General features: G+C 42.9%; 1 protein-coding gene and 1 pseudogene across 2 annotated transcripts in view; both read left to right on the top strand.

Moving 5' to 3' along the window:
- PRPS2 (phosphoribosyl pyrophosphate synthetase 2) overlaps positions 1-10,880 on the top strand; it is a 32,230-nt gene extending 21,350 nt beyond the window's left edge. Inside the window, exons 5-7 of one of the 2 annotated variants that reach the window (XM_008988946.5) lie at positions 5,564-5,737; positions 7,019-7,178; positions 9,358-10,880. In XM_008988946.5, the coding sequence (XP_008987194.2) occupies positions 5,564-5,737; positions 7,019-7,178; positions 9,358-9,450 (427 nt within the window). In that variant the 3' untranslated portion in view covers positions 9,451-10,880. The remainder of the gene's footprint in view (positions 1-5,563; positions 5,738-7,018; positions 7,179-9,357) is intronic. The other variant, XM_078362822.1, reaches the window with a different exon arrangement.
- A 1,298-nt stretch (positions 10,881-12,178) lies between these two features.
- LOC100387242 (proteasome subunit alpha type-6 pseudogene) lies at positions 12,179-13,534 on the top strand (annotated as a pseudogene).
- The last annotated feature ends 736 nt before the right edge of the window (positions 13,535-14,270 follow it).

A 14,270-nucleotide genomic window follows, 5' to 3' on the forward strand; every position in this document is an offset into this window, starting at 1 on the left:
CTACCAGTGATGCCACTGTGAATAATTTGGTGACTATGTATCTGTCTCTCCTGGGGGAGCCTGGATGCGCATGCACACAGAGAGAAAAGACTGTAAATGTGTGCCCAGAAGAAATCCAAGAAATCCGTTCTAGCATTTTCTGCCTAAGATTTCAGTGTGGTACGTTGTGTCAACATCATTTGTTACGAGTATATATTAGGTCTCCATGATATACAAGGAAAAGAAGAGTTAGCTGTAGCTTTTTCAGGAAATCATAATATTCTAACAACCCAGGAAGCTATTTGCAAGGGTATTTTCCTTTATCTTCTTCTAACATTACCACTGGATACCTTTAAGTGGCTAAGGCTCCCCACTCAAGTGAGATGTCCGTGTCCCCGCTGCCTAGAGCCACAGAGCTCACCTTCTTTCCCTGTCCGACTTCCATGCCTACCCTGCTGTCTGCTTGTGAGCAGGCTTATGAGAACAGGTGCCACCTGGCAGAGAAATGAAAACAGGTTCTGCTTCAAATTCTCAGGCACAGAACTTCAGCCACAAAGGGCGGTGCCTCCCAGTGCTGGGCTCTGGATTGGTAACCTGCCCTGTGCAAATCTCCCTGTACCAAATAAGCAGATGGTAATGTATGTGGACATTTTGTGCAAGGTGTTCATGTGTCTTGGGAAAATCTGTCTCATGTTCCCAGAAAGTAGCTTAATAGCTTTCCTTACTTGGAGTCTATGGTTTTTATGACTTTGGCATGTCGATAGTAGACCTGTATGTGGGTTTTTTTTGTTTTTTGGTTTTTTTTTTTTCCTGAGTCAGTCTCACTCAGTCGCAGACTGGAGTGCAGTGGCGTAATCTCGGCTCCCTGCAACCTCCGCCTCCTGGTATCAAGCGATTCTCCCACTTCAGCCTCACTAGTAGCTGTGATTACAGGCACCCGCCATCACACCTGGCTACTTTTTGTATTTTTGTAGAGACAGGATTTCACCATTTTGGCCAGGCTGGTCTTGAACTCCTGACCTCAGTTAATCTGCCTGCCTCAGCCTCCTGAAGTCTGGGATTACAGGTGTGAGCCACCATGCCCAGCTGAACTCTGTTTTCTTTTCTTTTTTTTTTTTAGAGACAGAGTTTCGCTCTTGTTACCCAGGCTGGAGTGCAGTGGCGCGACCTCGGCTCACTGCAACCTCCGCCTCCTGGGTTCAGGCAATTCTCCTGCCTCAGCCTCCTGAGTAGCTGGGATTACAGGCACGCACCACCGTGCCCAGCTAATTTTTTTTTTTTTTTGTATTTTTAATAGAGACGGGGTTTCACCATGTTGACCAGGATGGTCTCGATCTATTGACCTCGTGATCCACCCGCCTCGGCCTCCCAAAGTGCTGGGATTACAGGCTTGAGCCACTGTGCCCGGCCCCAAACTCTGTGTTTTAAGGTGATCATGGAGCAAAATTTTTGTCAGCCTTCAGAATAACTTTTTTTCTCTATTAAATTTTTAGGTAAGAACTGTTGCCAGCTAGACAAGTTTACAAAGCGTGTCTTCTGGGGCTCCTGTGGTTTTGGTTGAGTGCAGTGGTGCAATCACAGCTCACTGCAGCCCCAGTCTCCCAGGCTCCTTAAGGATGAGTGTGTTAAGGGGAGGAGCAGCATGGACCTCATAGTAACGCTTCCCTTTGCTTCAACGACGTTGATGGTTTATTCTCTTATCTAACAGTCTCTGTGTTTAACGGGAAAGTTTGGTCCCTTTTCTTTCATGATAATTGACATATTTGGATTTATTACCACTATCTTACTATGTGCTTTTTTTGTTGTTTTTGAGACAGAGTCTTGTTCTGTTGCCCAGGCTGGAGTGCAGTGGTGCGATCACAGCTCACTGCAGCCCCAATCTCCCAGGCTTAGCCTCCCAAGTAGCTGGAACTAGAGGTGCATGCCACCACACCTGGCTAATTTTTATATTTTTTGTAGAGACAGGGTTTTGCTATGTTGCCCAGGCTGGACTCCAACTCCTGGGATCAAGCGATCTGCCTGCCTCAGCCTCCCAAACTGCGGGGATTACAGGTGTGAGCCACCATGCCTAGTTACTATATGCTTTAGTTTTTTCTTCTCCAGAAAGTAGATATTATTATTATTGTGGTTTTATACAATCAACATTTGTTAGGTTTGTCCACGTATTGATCAGTATCTTTGCTCACCTTTCTCTGCCCCTGCCCGCCACCATATCTCAATGTATCTGCAGTCTGTATCTTTCCTTTTGCTTTAGTTGCATTCTTTAGGTGGTTATACGTTAGAAAGAAATTCTCAGGTTGTATAGTTCGGCTGGAACTATCTTTATTTTATCCTCCTTCTGGGAAGGCAGTTGCGCTGAGTATGGAGTCCTAGCCTGATAGTTATTTTCTCGTATCACATTGAAGAAATGACTCCATAACTTCTGGCTTCCACTGGGGAAGTTGAGGACTTGGCCATCCTTTCTACGTGACTTGTCTTTATTCTTTGTCTCTTTTAAGCTTTCTTGGTCTTTTGTAGTTCTGTTAAGATTGTTTGGGAAATCATTTGTTGGGTTTATTGGATTGGAGGATTGGTGCTTTCCAACAGTTCTAGAAAATTCTTAGTCATTTTCTCTTTGAGTATTTCTTTTCCTGGTTCTTTTCTCTCTTTTTATAAGTCTAACGACTTGTGCGACCTTGTCACTCTGCTGTTCATATCTCTGAGCTTCTTTCTCTCTTCTGTTTCTTGGGCTGCATCTTGGATAATGTCTTCATCTTTATCTTCTAATTTGCTCATTCTGTCTTCAGGTGTTTTCACTCTATTTTCTGAATTTTCCATTTCAAATATAATATTTTTTTATTTCTTGACATTCTTTTCTATTCTTTCCCAAGTCTTGATTGGTCATTCTTTTTAATCCTTTTATTCTTGTTTCATCATCCAAGCTTCTGTTTTGTTTAAAACCTATTACTGCCTTTCTGTTTCTTTTCAGCGAATTGCAGTGTCTCATTTTTTGCTGTGATGATTTGGTTAACGTTTCTGGCGGCTCCCACTTCTGGTGCCTTGTTCTGTTGGGCGTTTGTGACTCTCTTCTGTGAATCTTGTTTCGTTATCATCCTTCTGACAGCGTTTGCATTTGTTATTGCCAGCTACCTTGGCATACTACTCCAAAAATCCCTTTAAGCTAAGCTCTTCACTTGAGGGTTTTTATCACATGTGTAGTAAAAATTGGAACCAGCAGCCCTCAGGAGAGCTGAGATGTGGCTTTGAGCTCTCAAGAGAGAACTAACCCACACCACTCAGCACAGAGTTTGACACCAGTAAGCAGCCTTCCTGTTCCTGCCTAGGTAGCGGGTTCACTTTTCATTCCTCGTGACTCTGAAGGAAGAACTTCTGGCATCCCTGTGCTGTACAAGGTCTTCAGCTAGACTCTTCTTCTCAGCTGGGCACCCAGCTTGATCTCTCACCCCCCATGTCCTTGTCAGTAAAACAGAAGCTTAAGATCATCAGGCCTCTTCAGAAACCCTCAGAGCAGGCTTCTCAGAATAACCTACTTCTGCATTCTGTGCCTATGAGGATTGCCACTCTCTTTCCAGCTTGGTGTTGTGTTTGTGAAGATGATTCCCTTGGGTGACAGTGTGATCTAGCATTGTAGTTGTTTCTTTTAGGAAGGGTGATCGGGCTGCCTGGCCTGCCAGAGCACCAAAGTGTAACTGAAAAATGTTTCCTATATGGAAAACATATAGACACATTTTCACTTCCAGACAACATTTTTGTTTGGAAGTGGACAAAGTTTGGGCTTCATTTTTGTGTCTGTCTCTTGCTTGAGATAGCAAAGGTCCTTGCTAATTCTAATGTAGGAAAAAAAGATTAAGGCATAAAAGAGATTGCTGCATTCTTTGGTCAAATTGAAAAGAGAGTAGCTCGAAGCAATTGAAATAGCCAGATAATTTATACAGAGTCACCATATGACCCTGCAAGTCCACTCTGAGGTATATTCCCCAAAGACTTGAAGGCAGGAACTCAACCAGATACTTATACACCAGTGTTCATAGCTGCGATGTTCGGTATAGCCGAAAGGTGGAAGCAACCTGAGTGGCCATCAACAGATGAATGAATGAATACAATGCGCTATATCCACCCAATGGAATGTTATTCAGGCTTAAAGAGGATCGAAGTACTGATCTATGCAGCAACGTGGATGAACTATGAATAGTTTCTGCTAAGTGATAGAAGCCAGACACAAAAGCTCACGTATTTTATGATTCCATTTATACAAAAAGTTCAGAATAGGTAAATCCATACATTCATGCCTGGCAGGGCCTGCTTAAGGGGTGTGGGGTTTCCTTTTGTGTCATGAAATGTTCTAGAACTAGATAGAGGTAACAGTGTGCAATATTGTGAATGTACTTGATGCCATTGAATTGTACACTTTAAAATAGTTCCAAGGATAAATTCTATGTTACGTATATTTTACCACAATTGAAAAGAAACACTAGCTGTGTTGTGAAAGTCCTCAGAAATGGGAAGGGTAGACTGGAGCATCTACCCCTGGCCCCATCTGCCCTCTCAGCCCCAGAGAGTGGCTTATTCTCAGAGATGTGCCTCCTCCATCCTTCATCAGAGCACGCGAGGAGCTCCATCCCTGGTCGCCATCTGAGGATGACACAATGAGTAGGACCAGGCCTTTAAAAATAATTTATGGAGGTGATGTCCTCCATGTACTGTGTCTTAAGTTGGGCTATGTGTGTGTTGGTTCCCACAGTATTTTGTCAGCTAAATTGCATGACTGATATTTTTAAAAACCGGAATAGGAAAAGCTTAATGTCACACTATACTTGTGGCATTGTCTTGAAATAAGTTTCACCATTTAAGTCCACTCTTCACAGGAGAATCTAAAATGCCTCAGGCTCACCAACAAGCTGGGCCTGCCCACTTTTTCTTCCTTTTGCCAGCTAAGCATCTCCTGAGCCAGTGATTTTTTTAAGAGATGGGATCTTGCTATATTGTCCAGGCTTGATTCAAACTCAGGCCCAAGCCGTCTTTCCACCTCAGATTTCTGAGTAGCTGGGCCTACAGGCATGATGCCATGCCTGGTACCAATGATGTCTGAGCATTTGCCTTAGATGAGCAGAGGAACTGGACTCACAGTTTAGTCTCCTTAGACCTTGAATGCAATGAAGCCCATCCTGGCTAGCCTACATATTAGATGGCTGCATTAGCCAGGACTTTTGTCCCCACCATCTGTGCCACAAACTGGGCAATAGTAGTTCCTAAATAACTTGCTTTAAGTCATGCCTATGGTTGTTTTAAAATACTACCCACAGATACTGAAAAACTGAATATCAAATCCTTATCGAGTAGTTTTATCCAGTGGCCAGGGTGCCCTGACATTCACTCCTAGCCGCCACCATTGCAAGGTCCACCATTAGCACAGTTCTCCCTGTGGATTGCTAAGTGCCTGCCCCAGACCATGCCTGGGCTACTCAAGAAAGGCCTGATTCTTGCATCATCTTGAGTGTGGTTGCTGGCTACATTCCTAAAATACAACTTTAAAGAAGAGATCTCTAGTTGACTGTATGAGCATGTTCATTTGTGCCTTTGCCAGGGTCACGTCAATTGCAGACAGGTTGAATGTGGAATTTGCCTTGATCCACAAGGAGAGGAAGAAGGCGAATGAAGTGGACCGGATGGTCCTGGTGGGCGACGTCAAGGACCGTGTGGCCATCCTCGTGGATGACATGGCTGACACCTGCGGCACCATCTGCCACGCTGCAGACAAGTATGCAGGCTGGTGGGGAAAGCGTTGACTTCTCACTAGGAAAGGGAAAGACATTAGCTTTTAGAAATTGGGCTCTTTTTTCCTGATTACTGCTGGTTGTGGCCGTGGAGTTTTAGACCAAAGGAGATTCTAGGCCCATTTATCTTTATAGTTCTTTCTCTGGTAGAAAAGAAACCATGGGCCTTTTCATTTCCCAGGATAAGCTTGTAATGCACTTGAAAAAGTGTCAAAGGCGGTGCTTCCCTTTGCACTGAGCACAAAAGGAAAAGACAGTTTTTCAGGCTTCTTCAGGCCCTTGCTTCCTTTCATTTGGCTTTCGCGCCAGCCTTCTCAGACATATGGGCGTCTGGAGGATTCGTAGCACTGCTGTCCAGTATGGAAGCCCCCACCCAGTCACGTATGGCTGTGGAGCTCTTAGAATATGGCCAGTCTGACTTGAGATGTGCTGAGAGTGTAAAAAGGCACTCTAGGTTTTGGAGACTTCATATGAAACAACAAATATAAATATCTCATTTACATAAATGTTTTAATGTTGACTATACATCAAAACCATGATGTTTTGGCTATATTGGCCGGGCGCGGTGGCTCACGCCTGTAATCCCAGCACTTTGGGAGGCCGAGGCGGGTGGATTACCTGAGATCAGGAGTTGGAGACCAGCCTGACCAACATGAAGAAACTCTGTCTCTACTAAAAAAAAAAAAAAAAAAACAACAAAATTAGCCAGGCATGGTGGCGCAATGCCTGTAGTCCCAGCTACTCAGGAGGCTGAGGCGGGAGACTCTCTTGAACCCAGGAGGTGGAGGTTGTAGTGAGCTGAGATCATGCCATTGCACTCCAGCTTAGGCAACAAGAGGGAAACTGTCTCAAAAAAAACCCCAAAAAACAAAAATAACTGTTGGTTCTCAATCAGGAGCGATTTTGCTCCCTGGGAGACATGTGGCAATGTCTAGAGACATTTTTTGTTGTCACGACTGAGAGGTGGGGCGGTGCTAGTCGGTAGAGGCCAGGGATGCTGTTGAATTTCCCCGTAATACATAGGACAGCCCCCATGACAAAGAATTATCCTGGCCGAAGTGCCAAGGTTGATAGCTACCGATTTAATGGAATACAAAGTGTTTTGCTCATGCTTGAGAGATTCTAGCTTAGGTTAAAAAATGTGAGTGAAATTTGTTGGATTTTCCTTTTACCAAGCACCCGTTTTGCTTTTACCTTTCATACTAGGGGAAAGTATTCCAAGAATATTTGCATACCCTTAATTTTTATCTTCTGCTGTTTTACAGGCTGCTGTCAGCCGGAGCCACCAAAGTTTATGCTATCCTTACCCATGGGATCTTCTCCGGACCAGCTATTTCCAGAATAAATAATGCCGCCTTTGAGGCCGTTGTCGTCACAAACACAATTCCGCAAGAGGACAAAATGAAACACTGCACCAAGATTCAGGTACTGTCTATACCGCAGGCAGCCAAGCAGCCAGGCACCTACTCTAGATCCCTAAAAATAGCATCAAGTCTTCTGTGTGTGTGGCTTCTTGCTAAGGCACAGCCTGGCAGAGGCGGCAGCGTCTCATGACGACAGGACATAAATCATATTAGATCCCCGAAAAAGGCCAGGGCCAGCAGAAGTCAACATTCTCTATTTAGAAATAGAGAGTGAATAAAATCACAACAGAAAAATGGTCAGAAACGGGAAGTACTAAAGCTAAACTTAGAATTATCGTATGAGCCAACAATTCCACACCTAGGTATTTACCCCCAAAATTTGGAAATGTACTCAAACAGAAACTTGTACAGACGTGTTCATAGCAGCACTGTTCACAAAAACCAAAGGGTAGAACCACCCACTGGCCATCAACAGACGAACGAACAGGTGGCCAAAGTGTAGGCTATCACTATGATGGAATATTATTCAGCCTTTAAAGGGCAAGAAATTCTGACACATATGACTGGGCGCGGTGGCTCATGCCTGTAATCCCAGCACTTTGGGAGGCCGAGGTGGGTGAATTACGATGTCAGGAGTTCGAGACCAGCCTGACCAACATGGTGAAACCCCATCTCTACTAAAAATACAAAAAAAATTAGCTGGTGTAGTGGCACACGCCTGTAATCCCAGCTCCTCAGGAGGCTGAGGCAGGAGAATTGGCTGGGAGGTGGAGGTTGCAGTATGCCAAGATTGTACCACTGCACTCCAGCCTGGGCAACAGAATGAGACTCTGTCTCAAAAAAAAAAAAAAAAAAAAAAGAAAGAAATTCTGACACATGCTACAGCATGGATGAGCCTTGAAAATATCATGCTAAGTGAAAAAAACCAGATGTGAAGGAGGAATGTTCTGTTTCTGCTTCTATGAGGTACCTGAGATTGGAAAATTTATAGAGAGAAAGTAAAATGGTAGCTACCAGGAGCTGGGGAGGGAGGGAAGGAGGGGTGGGGAGTTATCTATCATTTAATGACTATACAGCTTTTGTTTGGGACGTTGAAAACAGTTTGGAAATAAGTAATGGTGATAGTTAACACACATTAGGAATATAAATGCCAATAAATTGTATACTTAAAAATAGTTAAAATGGCAAATGTGGTATTATATATATATAAATTTTAAACCGATAAGAACAGTACTATACTTGATGTTAGCGAGATACAGATAGATAGCTAGATAGCTAGATACACATTCACACAATAAAAAAATGGGGATGGGCACACAGGCTAAGCCGAGGATCTTCAGCTTTGCTCCTTCCCGTCCCTGCTGATTGGATGCCCACAGGCCAGCAGAGAGCTGCTAATCATTTAGATACCAACTGGCCTGAAATGAGGCAAAAGAGTTGGAGTCCCCATTTTGCCTCTGTGTTGCCTTGAACCTTGGCAAGTCATTTTATTGCTCCAAAGCCTCAGCTCCCATCAGCAGAGCATGAGGTGCGTCACAACGATCCGCTTCGTGATTTCTGATTCCTTGGAGAGAAAATGCAGTTTGCTTGACACAAAGCAATAAGTCTGAAAATGGTCAGAACAGCTTAGCAGTAGTTTAGGATGGGAGTTAGCACACTGCGGTTCGCAAGCGAAATCCAGCGTGTCATCTGTTTTTGCAAATTTTTATGGGAGCACAGCCATGCTCATTCATATATGTATTACCCGTGGCTGCTTTCACGCTATAATGGGGGAGCTGAGGATTTGTGACAGAGACCCTCTGGCCTGCAAAGCCAAAAATGTTAACTATTTGGTCCTCTATAATTTCCTGACCCCTGGGATAGATGATCACAGTTGTGCCCTGAAGTGACGCAGTCACCACCTCTTCAGAAACAGAAAGAAAAACCTTCCATATCATGATTAAAGTTAATTTAAAACAAGTGCCCCTAGGAAAGGATGTCTCTGGTTAACAGTACCCCTGAAAAGCCTTTTGTCTCTGCCCTGAAAATCTCCCTTCCAGGATCCCATATGGGTCTGGTTCAACGGGTTGTAATTTGAAGACATACCCCAAAGCTGTCTGTCCTCTCAAAAGTGTGGGAAGTTTTGATAGCAACACATCATGTACGCTGTAGAAATCATTTCTCAGCTTTTCAGTTTTTAAAGAACTTTAACTAAGATGTCCTGCTTCCCTTCTCCCTTTGTTTTTCTCGTTGGTATTTAGGTCATTGACATTTCCATGATCTTGGCCGAAGCAATCCGAAGGACACACAATGGGGAATCTGTGTCCTACCTCTTCAGCCATGTCCCGCTATAAATCCAGAATGTGAAGTGTCTAGCAAGCCTACTCTGACTTGTTTTTGTTTTCTGGATTTTTAGCTGTAGGACTCAGCAATGATAGGTTAATCACTGGCAAAAGCTTCAGATCTTTGTATATGCTAAATTTATTGTTTCCGCTTCTAAAGCTCAAGATCATTTCTTTCCGGTTTTGGGGAAAAGGGTGGTGGTTATTTGGTCTTTAAGTGAACTGTCTTAAATGAGAAATGTTTTTGTCATTTTGACGTTTAACAGGTGCAGGTGATCTCTTTCTTTGTTCTTTCAGTACTTTGAGGCAACAACTTTCAAGTATAAAATTTCATTATGGAAGTCATAGTTTATATATTTCGAGGTTGCCAAAGGTGACTTCAGATTAAAGCCTTCTGTGTAAATATATACTGATAATGCCTATGGACATTCGGGTAAAACCCTGTATAGAATTAACTAGCCTTTTACTTTGGAGTGAACCTTGGAAAATTTATAATTATAATACCATGGATTTTGAATTTTTCTTTTTTTTTTTTTAATAACAGTTTCAGATAAACCATCTTGGTTATTGTGCTTAATTTGGACTAAATTTTATTTCGCTTAATATGGACACTGTCTCATTTTGGGGGATAAACAATAGACATATCAGAGCAGTGTCATTCTGTATCATTTTTTCAATTACCTCTTCTAAAACATAACTGTCACTTACCTGAAACGCTGCATCCTAAAATTGCAAACTTATATTGAGCAATCACCAAGGACTAAAGCCAATTGACTTAACACTAAGTCAATCACCAAGGACTAAGGCCAGTTGACTTCAGCTAAGATTAAATGTAAAGTCTAAGAATGTATAGAGCTAGTTTTAAAATAATGATCTCAAATTTTACGAAAGGATATAGGAATCTGCATTGCCATTCTCTGAATTAAGAACTGATGGTTTCTATCATTATTTAGCCCCACCTTTTTATTTTAAAGTCCTTCAGAATACCTTTATGATCCAATTAGACTGGATTTAGCCACACACAAAGGAAATTCAGACCCTGACTATTTGATGTTTCTAGTTCACCAAAGGTGATGAAGACTGTCTTGGGAGCAGCTTAATCCCAGAATTTGTGCATCCCTTGCTGCTCCTGGGGTAGAAACTTAAGTGAGACCCCCAAACACATCGGTCCTGTGCAGTTCTACTGAATGGGGGTAGACTTGGCATTTATCTGGCCAAAAACAGATACCAGCGAAATATGAATATACCAAAGTTGTTTAGCCTCCAACTTAAATTCCATTAGTCAACTTATAGATACTCATATGATCACTTTTCTTTGTTAGATACTACATCTGCTGGATTCAGCAGTATATCGTTTACAGTGCTTGTATTGGTTGAAAATATAAAATTTTAATATCCTCCAACATTGTACTAAAACATTTCAATAAAATACTTCTTACTGCTTTCGTAGTTTGTATCATCATTGTTGAGTAATATGTTTCGACAGAGTGATGTGTCGCAGTACCTGAAAATGTTCACTTTACGATGATAGTCCAGCATACAAAATTATGGAGAAGCCAGAGGTTAATTGATCTCAGCTGTTCTCCATTTTGAAGGCATTTCTTCCTGAAGAACTTCTCAGCAATCTCCTTTCCCCAAAGTATAACAGCTGTACCACATAAGGTGTCCAAGTTGTTAATTCTACATGTTTCCTATAAAATTAAAGATGGTACAGTGTGTTCACACATCAGAGTAATGATATTCAATATCCATCTATTGGAGCAAAGCAAACTTATATGTAGGCTGCATAAAATTCATTCGTATTCACTGATTTCAGAAGCACTGAGAAGGATTCCTGTCCTCATAAAACTCCCTGTTCAGTGATACTTCAGACTTGTCTCGTGAGGGCAAAGTAAATTCATAATTATGTTCCCTTAGTGAAGCTCAGCTGTAAAGTGTGTGTAACACTAAGAATGGCAACATGTCTTAAAGCCACAGTGAAATATGAAGAATTACAGCCGGGTCCATCTGAGAAAAAAGTTGATCACAGTGTGAGAGAACATGATAGAATGCACTAGAAAAGACGAGGGAAATGAAGGACAAGTGAAAGCCGAAGACACTTCGTCAGCTTTACAATTGCACTTAATAATGTTGTCACACCTCTTCGGAGACCTTTCATTTCCTATGGAAAGAACTAGCTAATCCGCAGGGGACAGGGAAGTGGGAAAGGGAAAGATAGAGTACTAAGGCGTACAGAGGCTGGAATCACGCTAAGGAGACCAGGAAGGACTCAGGGATCACCATACGATGGTTCCTGGCGGAATTTTCCAGAACCCTATGGCTGTGTTCCAGTGTGGACTGAAGGAGGAGTGCAGAGGGTGTTTGGTACGTGATGTGTTTGAGCAAGGATGTCCCAGGGAAGATAGGAGTTAGGGCTGAAACATACTCAGCTGTCCTGTATCTAAATTGAATGGAGACATGAACAGGGTTTCTCCTCACTGCCAGTGTGTATCTTACTGATTTGTCTCCCTGTGCCCTAGGAACACATCCCTCCACCTTTTTTCTGCCCCCGCTTTCCAAGATCACATCCTGGGTCGTTTCCTTCATTACAGTCTTGGAGCTCTATTCCTCTTCTGAAAGCACAATGCCCAGGAACACAGGCTTCACCACTTGCCGCAGTTTAGAAAACAGCAACAGCCGGGCGCAATGGTTCATGCCTATAATCCCAGCACTTTGGGAAGCCAAGGCGGGTGGATCACAAGGTCAGCAGTTTGAGACCAGCCTGACCAACACGGTGAAACTCCATCTCTACTAAAAATACAAAAATTAGCAGGGTGTGGTGGCGCACCCCTGCAATCCCAACTACTCAGGAGGCTGATGCAGGAGAATTGCTTGAATCCAAGAGGCAGAGGTTGCAGTGAGCCGAGATCGTGCCACTGCACTCCAGCCTGGGCAACAGAGTGAGACTCTGTCTCCAAAAGAAAAAAAGCAACAGCAACAACAACCTTAGTCTGGTTGCTTAACCCCCTGTGCCTCAGTTTCCTTCCATGTGAAATGGGGATAGTAAATAAGACGTTATCTGTAAAGTGCTTAGAATTGCTCCGTTTGTACATTAACTTCAGTTTTGAGAGCTAGCCTCCTGAACCTCCGCTAGAAAGGATGTAAGGTATGAAGAGGAAAGATTTGCATGTATTTTCTAGGTGTTAAGTCTAGAGGGGAACATGGTGCCCTCACCTGCCATTTTAGAAGGGCTACATTGTCTTGGCATGTGACTGCCTCAGTGAAGGGTAGCATTTAGGTGATAAATAGTTGCATGTTTAAAAAAAAACTTGATTGTACTTAAAGTAGTGGTTCTATCAACATGTCCCGTGGTTCCAACACTGGTTTTTGCCCACCACATTCACATTACCATTTTTTTCACCAGAGGGCCAGCTCTACCAAGTAGAATATACATGTATGTGCCTTTAAAGCTATTAACCAGGGTGGCCTTACATTAGTAGCTATTAGAGGAAAAAAACCGCAGTAATTATCATACAGAAGAAATACCTGACAAATTACCGAATTCCAGCACAGTGACTCACTTATTCAAAATAACTGAAAACATTGGCTGTCACTTTGATGACTGGGATGACAGCTAACAGTACAGAGGGCACGCTAGGAGGCAGCTAACTGGAAATACAAGTATGGCTGTAAGATTCCTGTGCACGTGTTGTGTAAAAGAAGTGCTGGTACTACTCAGAACGCTGCAGTAAGAACTCTTGGTTGTATGATTTTCATTAGTATAGATGAAGAACGAGGCCCTCAGGCATGAAAGTGTGACCCTGCAGGTTACTGCTGTGGGTTTAAAGCTGCTTCAGCCTGAGTTAAACTGAGTTAACCAGCTTCCTTGAGAAAGAAAAGTGAAGAAGAAATTTGATTCAACATTTGAACAGTGGAAACTGCAATTACATGCCTGTCTACTGTTCTATCAATTGATTTCAAACCTTCAGAAATAGAAGTTGGTGTAGTGACAGTTGAAAATCCTAAATTCGGGATTCTTACAGAAGCAGAGACTGAGGCGCTCACGTTGTCGTTAGTTTACCAAATCCATGATGCCACTTACCTGTGTGTTCGGTAACAACGAACTGACATGGAGGTCCCTAAATTGAAAGAGAAACCTCTTCCACTTCTACCACTGAAGTGGTAAGAACTCTGTAAATAAAAGCAATGCTTTTGGAATTCCAGTACTTTGGGAGGCCGAGGCAGGCACATCACCTGAGGTCAGGAGTTCGAGACCAGCCTGGCCAACATGGTGAAACCCCATCTCTACTAAAAATACAAAAATTAGCCAGGTATAGTGGCGCATGCTTGTAATCCCAACCACTTGGGAGGCTGAGGAATGAGAATCACTTGAACCTGGGACGCAGAGGTTGCAGCAAGCCATGATCGTGCCACTGCACTCCAGCCTGAGCAACAGATCGAGACTGTCTCAAAACAACGACAACAGGTTTCAGCTGGGTGCCTGGCTCATTCTTGTAATCCCAGCTACACAAAAGGCTGAGGCAGGAGGATCACTTAGGGCCAGGAATTACACTAACCTGGGCAACATAGACAAACCCCCATTGCTTAAAAACAACAATACTTCCAGTAGGCTGTAGAAACAACAGGTAGGAATGAACGCCATGTGATTATAGAGATGGTGATCAATTGAGGTCATTTACAACAACCTGATTCCTTTGTGGCCCTCATTCATCATCCATTGAATCATAAATACAACTAAAAGTGGTGCCCAATATAAATGGATGAACAGTCTTCACTATCCTAACAGCTGAGTTCTGTGGCCAAAAGAAAACCCGGCTGAATGAATTTTACAT

The sequence above is a fragment of the Callithrix jacchus genome, chromosome X (genome assembly GCF_049354715.1).
Source record: "Callithrix jacchus isolate 240 chromosome X, calJac240_pri, whole genome shotgun sequence".
In the NCBI taxonomy this organism is placed as follows: domain Eukaryota; kingdom Metazoa; phylum Chordata; class Mammalia; order Primates; family Cebidae; genus Callithrix; species Callithrix jacchus.